The sequence below is a fragment of the Anopheles arabiensis genome, chromosome 3 (assembly GCF_016920715.1).
Source record: "Anopheles arabiensis isolate DONGOLA chromosome 3, AaraD3, whole genome shotgun sequence".
In the NCBI taxonomy this organism is placed as follows: Eukaryota; Metazoa; Arthropoda; class Insecta; order Diptera; family Culicidae; genus Anopheles; species Anopheles arabiensis.
Window position 1 is genome coordinate 42686222 of NC_053518.1, and position 7785 is coordinate 42694006.

At 37.3% G+C, this 7785-nt stretch overlaps 1 protein-coding gene across 1 annotated transcript; it reads right to left on the minus strand.

The window, feature by feature from the left end:
* Positions 1-2018: 2018 nt before the first annotated feature.
* Positions 2019-3326, minus strand: LOC120904102 (chymotrypsin-2-like). Its single transcript, XM_040313861.1, has 3 exons — positions 3169-3326; positions 2537-3078; positions 2019-2472 (listed from the first exon to the last, which is right to left on the minus strand). Exons 1-3 carry the CDS (start codon positions 3233-3235, stop codon positions 2326-2328), a joined length of 756 nt encoding a protein of 251 aa, XP_040169795.1. The 5' UTR covers positions 3236-3326; the 3' UTR covers positions 2019-2325.
* Between the last annotated feature and the right edge of the window lie 4459 nt (positions 3327-7785).

Genomic DNA, 7785 nt, shown 5'->3' on the forward strand with positions numbered 1-7785 from the left:
GACTAAAACCCAAAATAAAGTGTTGTACGGATCAAACGCGTGCTATAAAAAGTGCTACATTTATCGCCACAGGATGGGATTTTTTGCGCATTGAAGTGATTCCTGTAATGAGTAAACAACTTTTTTTAAATAATAATAATAGGAAAACTTTCAATTACATAAAATATAAATAACAACATTTTCCATGAAGTGTTGTTTAATTTAAATCCGACTACAGAATTAAAAAGTGTTGTTGTTTGTTGAAGTGTTATTTTAATTCGAATACAGGATTAAAAAATAAAATAAAAAGAATTGAAACACGTATTTGAGGCAAACATAATTTTTCATATTGATATTGATATTTTTGAACCTTTGTTTTGATTTTTTTAAAGTATATTTTTGGCCGTATCGGGGAGCTCGTTCGTTCCCGGGAACGTTCGCCGCGACGCTCATACTCACTCATTTCATAGCCCTCTATGATCAACAATTAGAAAAACGTCTAGGTTTTGTTCTGCCCAATCTATTGGTACAACCCTGTCCTTTCATGAGCGACGAACGTTCTTCGACGATCAAGCTCCCCGATACGGCCGTTTATCTATTTTTTATCATACGTAAAGGTGAACTCCTTCGTTCCTGGGAACACTCATTTTCACTCACTTCATAGCCCTCTAGATCAAAAATTAGAAAATCATCTAGATCAATTGTACTGCCCAACCTAGTGGTACAACCCTGTCCACTCATGAGCGACGAATGTTTTTCGACGAACGAGTACACCAGTACGTCGTCGTATGGTTTTGTTCATTTGACACACCTCTAATCAGGGTGGCTTATTCCTGTCGGCACCATACTCAACATTAAACTTAAACTAAAATATCAACTAGGCCCATTTTACGCGCACGTGTTTTGAAGTTAAGCAGACTACATTATATTTATTGATTTATAACTGGTATACTAACTCCAAATGCGGAGCAATCAGGGTTTTTATAAAGTTCAATTTCTCATTCATATTAGGGTAAATGTACCTATAGTGGTGGTAGTACCAATAGTGGTGGTATTGCTCTAAAATGCGGTTCATACGGCAACATAAAAGCAATTAAGTTATTTACGTTAGTGTGAAATGTTCTTTAGCCTTTTACAAAGGGTTTAAAAGTTAAATGGGGCCATTCCGTTACTTAGTGACCGAAAAATCCATTATTTTGTGAAATGTGTCAACATTTTTCCAAAATCTTTAGGATTTCATAACGAAACTCATATTTCTGTTAACGTTCTAAACGACCACATAACCACGCAATTACTAGTTTTTCAACATAACTGTTATGAAATGTTATTGTTTTACTAAAATTATTTGCCTTTTGACCATATTTATGCATTTTTAAGTGTTTTTTACCATAGTGCCATTATAGGTAGACAAAACAGGCATGTTCCTATAGCGGTTATAGTTATAAAATCAATAAAAACAGGTCGTTTTAGATTTTTTCGAGCATATTTTCGACATGTCGTACTGTTTTCACTAAAATAAGCAACAGAAATGTGTTTTATGTAGGTAATTTATCAAAAACAGGCCAAAATTCGCTTACATGGCTGAATGAAAAATTGACTTCAAATCAAGCACACTCTTCCGGGTGTAGGTTGACGACAGGTGTGATGCAGTACTTTCGTCAATAGTTTCATCGATCAAATTTATACATTTTTTACGATCAAATTACGGAAGAAACCAATATTATGGCAGTAATCCTTGATATTCATACGAAAACAGCTTCGAAACTATGTTTCATTGATATTATACATCGTTTTTGATGCATCTTTGTTTACCACCACTAAAGGAACACAATAAGACGACTATAGGAACCATACCACCATTATAGGTACAACGAAGCAGTCACAAAAATTTGAATTTTTCGTAAATTTGATGTATTTCACGGTGAAAATGGTTGTGATTGCAAAGATAAAACATATTACAATTGCTATGTGTTAAAATATTCAGAAAATGTCCTTTCTGATGCTTTAAATCCATTAAAACACATCGGTACCACTACAAATTGCACCACTATTGGTACATTTACCCTTTATTAATTTTTATGTTTATTTACGACACCACACATGTTAGCTATCTTTTTAATACGACAGTCAATGTGCGCGTTAAATGTTAACTTGTACTATTTTTGACGTACCGATTCCAATTTCATCTACAAATTCTAATACCATTAATGAACTCAATAAAATTTAAATTCAGTTATTATTCGTGTGATGTAGATAGATATATGTTTACAGATTAAACATAACAGTATTTCTTTCATTACCAACAGCGACCAATTCGTCACGTTTCATCGTACTCCTTACCGTTATTCATATAGCAATGCTGTCGATCCAAGTTTTATGAGTCAACACATTCACAAACACGTCTGGCGAGCGACCTGTGCACTGTGAACCATAATTGAAGAGTCCAAGAAGTTTTTGCGTGTCATATCGTACCAGCGGACCTGCCTCGTCGTGCTTTAAGTAAATATAACAGCAATAAGGGGAAATGTGGGGAAAGAGTCATTGTCATACCACTTACCGTGCAAGCAGCTTGTCCGGGTTGACCGATAGTACATATATTATCAGCTGATAGATCCACCAGTTTGCTTTGAGCGCGACAATCAGATGTTGACAGTGTACGTTTATAAAGTGACTGCAACACATTTGAATACGCAAGGCTGCCGTACGATGAAGCTCCCCAACCGAAAAATACGACTGGAATGCCGCTAATAATTGGTTCGTCATTCAGAACAACTGTAGTAACCCTTGACGAAAGTGAGACTGCCGCAGAAAGTTGTAGTAGTGCCAAGTTATATTCGCTGCTCGCCGGTTTGTACGATGGATGGCGTTCAATTTTGCTAACCAATAACAATTCCTTGCTCGTAAGCAAGCGATGGGATCCTGTTAGAATTTTTAAATCTGCCGCTGTTTTGTCATTCACGCATTGCGCTGTGGTGAGTATCCATGTTGTTTTTATCAGCACACCAGCACACAACAAAGTCGAAGCACTGGTTGTTTTTATTGCAACAATGTATGGAGCCGCTCCTGGTAACGATGCGTGTCCACCAACGATGGAGCGTACTTTGTAGAATAAGTAATGAAATCAAGCAGTTCAACTAAGTGATTAAAATAAACAGAACACTTTTTTTATACATTATTTCATCAACTTACCTTCAGATGTTTGAAAGACTGCAGCAGCAATTATAAGCACTGCACATTTCACGAATTTAGTCATCATTTTACTATCAACTGTAGCTTCCTTTTACTTTTTTGGCTGATGAAAGAGACTGCTCCAAGAGCCGTTGTTCGTTGCAGAATACGCTGAAAAGTCTTTTTGTAAGCATTTAACTTAAGTTACTACTCAAGTTAATGTAAATATGTGTACGATAGCTCGATAGGGAAAATAAATAAATTACTAACAGTTTCTTTGTATTGTTCTTATCTTTCCCATACTCTATTGATTTATGATAGTAATGATATGACTGATATTGTGTTTGGGGAGAGAAGGGGCGTATAGATTCTATTATTCTTTAGCAGCACTTAAGTTTTGCAGAGAAGATGAGGTATTTTTCTGGATACAGAAGCAATTATGGCTTTAACGAACAATATTGTCACTCTGTCGTCAATTTGCTTTCTGAAACCACGGATGGATTTTTCAAATTAAATATGAACATTTTGAAACATGTGTGTTTCTTTAGTTCAGTGCTGACTGCTTCCGTTTGTTAAATATCACCCTTTCAAAATGTGTGGCTAAGATGTTTGGCATCTCGTACCATTTTGCTCAGAGCAGAACTATAGGCTATTAGAGATTTCTAAGTAATAAACTATAATTTTACATAAAAATCATCATTTTGACGCAAAATGCTAGTTATTTAAAACTTGACATACACATTTACCAACATGTTCTATTTCGGTTCTATGAAAACATGTTCTAAAATGTTCTATATTGGTCATAGTGGAAAGACGAGGTCAACAAAATTGTAGAGTAATTAGAATCATATAATGGATTAGTAGCTCAATCACTCAGGGGAATATTGCAAATCGATAGTGGAATGTTGCAAGCATAGTGTGGAAATTTGCAAATTCATACAGCAGAATAGACAGCATAGTGCAACCCATAAGATGATAATCAGTCCTACAAATGGGGCACGGTCCATTTGGGGCTTGAACTCATGACGGGCATGTCGCGCGAGTTGACGACTGTACCATGATTCCGTCCAGAATGGACGCACTAAAAAAAATCGGTCGTAGAACAGATTAATACGTAGCCTCGAATTGCGTGGCAATCCAATATTGACAATATATTTCATTTTATCATTTTACACTAGAACGTTAATTCACACAAACTTTTTTTTTAAGTCGGCACGTTTCTTGTTTTGCATATATATGTCCGAATGCTCGAAGTCTTTTCTGTTGATTTTTCCAAAATAATCATGATTTTTTTATATTTTGAATTTTTAACGTGATCCAAATAAACCGTACGGTGTTGGCTCATTTAGCACACCTCTAGTTCAAAATCGCAGACTATTGCAAAGTTAAAAAGCAAACAAACCACTGCATACATCTAGGCGCCTCACATCGTCCAAGTACATATAAAACCCAATCCATTTTATTAGCGCCCAAAGCTATGCAATGTAATGCTTTAGTTAGGAGTTATTTTTCAGTTAGTGTGTATTAATTACACCACTATTCACAAACAAAAAGCACGCAAATTACATTGTAAAGTGCATTAACGCAGGATTATGGTCACAAATAAGTATAGGGTGGTCTCAAGTGCAAAACTTACTGCGTCCTTGGGTCATTTATCATTTTATGGTAATGTTGTCTCGGTGAAACACGGTCCGCAAGATGTTTTTAAAACTTTACTCCCTCACTCGGCAGCAACAGTAAAGCTGCCACACTCACACCGAGCCAATATTTACATAACCTCAATAAATCTAGCCGGAAACCATATTTCCCGTTCAAGATGGCCTTGGCCTGAGTGTGAAAAAGAATGTTCACACCAACACACTCTCATACACACAACTACAGTTCTTTAAACGCACCAACTATCAGGAAGACAGAGCAGTTGTGAGGGTGCTATTGCTAGTCAGAGAAACTTTTTTTGAAACAGCTGCCACACTTTGCCTTTTGTGATATGCAACATCGGGAGAACTTAAAGAAGAAAACAAAAACTAAGAATTCAAAAAAAAAAACACCCACCCCGTTAAAGTGAAAATCCGGTGTGAATAATCCTTCGCTTATCTTCACCATAACTCAGACACCGTGCACAGGCTTTCACTTGTCCAACTAAAGAGCCAGTGCATGTCGAAACAAGCGTTAAACCGTGCCGTAAGGCCACAAACTCATCGGCCCGACACGAGATGATGTATGCGAACGCGTTCGTTTATCAAATGCTCATCTTAATAGACTTTCGGTGTGGTATAACTTCACACGTAGGGGAACTTTTTTTTTGTTTGCTGCTACTCTTTCGCTCCACCTTGCACATCATAATACACTCCGATTTGCCTTGACTTCGTACGAAAGGGCGGTGGCATTGGTTTGTATGGTACGAAACTTCCACTGGCAGTCTCCATGCAGCGACCGAATGTTGCAAGCAAATCCACTTGTTTGGGTGGTGTCTGTGTGGTATTCCCAGCCGGTAATCGGTTGATAGGATTTTTTTTGCTTTCACATTTTTGTTGTTATAGACTCCCGTAAAATACGATACGTTGACGTGCACTCGGCGAGTGTGAGTACGTTGAATGCTTGGGGAGTCGATGACATACCCTGAAGCAATAGTGGAATCGAATTCGTGTTTTTGTATTATTTTTAAAACTTTTTATTGGCCTTTCCATGGTTGTAGACTTGGGGAACGAGTACTGTTTGGTTGGGTAATGTATTTGCATAAAAGTCATCGGAACCAATTTTTATGAACTTTTTGTGAAGGATCCAGTTTTTTAGTGTTGAGTACAGATGACATTTGGTACATATTTAAAACACATGTTCCATAAATTGTATGAATCTATTAAAAGAATCTTATATGAACCTCAAAACAGCATAAAGCCTTCAGTTCCCCTGAATCCTGTACCCTACCTTTTCCTGTTTTAACCAACTACAGTCTGAACTCATTGGTTGATTGTCCAACGATAGATGGCAACTATAGAATGTATGCTTTTTAGTTGACACGTTTTTTCATTAACCTTATTCCTGCAACTTTCTTGTTTCACCTGCAAGTGAACCTCTCATAGATTGCTCCCTGTCCTTCCGGTATTATTCGATATCTTCTGTCCAGCCAAACGTTTGGAAAGTTCGGTTAATAATTATACCTCGTGTGCCAATGTTGAAGCCTGCGCTTTAGATGGTACCTTCCATATCAATGTTGAAGATTAGAAGGAGTAATCCGTTACCTTACTTCAGACCCTGGTGAATTTCCTACGAATCGCGCTCAATAAATCGGGATTAATCGAGATAAATAAAAAATGGGATGCATTCAAAAATCCTTACGAAAAATACCAAAAACCCCTAAGCGAACCCTGTATTACAGGATCAACTTCCCATGATAGTGCTTCTGCCGCATGTTACTTGCATTTAAATAACGGTTGCATTAAAAAATTACTTTTTTCAACTGGCCGTAGAAAAACAGTAATATCAATAGTTTTTTTCATGAACATCCTTTGAAAGGTAGTTATTTAAGTTTTCTTGCAAAAATAAATCTTTGACCATATACGCTGCCTTTCGTCAGTTATACGGAATTTTTGCCGTGATGGACGAAGACATCCGTTCAAGCATGATTCGAAGATCTACCTCGATTTATAACAGTTTCTCTTCAGTTATCGTGAAAAAAAAATTGTTGGAATAGAGCTGTTGCATCATATTGGTCTAGAACAGGGCTCTCCAAACTATGGCCCTCAAGAGCTTATAATGCGGCCCACGATGACTTTGCCAGAGTTAAAGTAAATATTACGTTATTTTAACTTTTTCAAATAAAATTGTAGTTTTTACTTTTCTTAGACAAAAATCAAGCTTTAGTAACACGAAGCTGTACAAGTATAGCTAGTATTTTGTTATAAAAACGAGATTTAAACGTTCACTCATCAGTTAAAGGTAGCGTCAAATGGCCCTCAACATAGTTATTTTTGAAGCAATGCGGCCCGCGAGCTGAAAAGTTTGGAGGCCCCTGGTCTAGAAGATTTGGGTGGGAAGCAACTGGGGGATGTGGGACTAGTTCGCGCTCTAGTGTGTCACAACGAAATTCCGCCGAAATTAACCTAAAATAGTCGCATTGAGTATTGACGTTATTGCTTGCCGCAGTGGATGCGATTTCTGCTTCCTGATATGGTTGTTCATGTTTCCCAGGAACTATTTCACTGTTTGGTTGGTTGCATAGATCTCCCGGCCAAGCTGACGCAGCAATGTAGCGACATGCCCCTCGGTTTTCATTATCAGCTTCCTTTGGATCCTGAAGTCCCTCAGGGTCGTCGGCCATTCAGAACCGTCGGCTATTTTATTCGATGCTCTTAAATTTGTTTAATATGTTATTGCTAAGATGTTGTAGTTGCTGAAACAGGCTTATACAACGTCCACAAACTGGCCCACAGAGTCCGTTTTAAACGATACGGGATGCAGTTTTTTTATTTGCGCACGCTACTGAACGAAGTTACTTCACATTTTAGACCATCACGGTTAGAGTTCGACTGATAGAGATGTAACATTTTGTCCAGGAATTGATAGGTTACTAATACTGATAATGCGCATGAAATTTTGTAATATCAAATTAAGGTGAACCCTTGAAAATTTAACAAATTA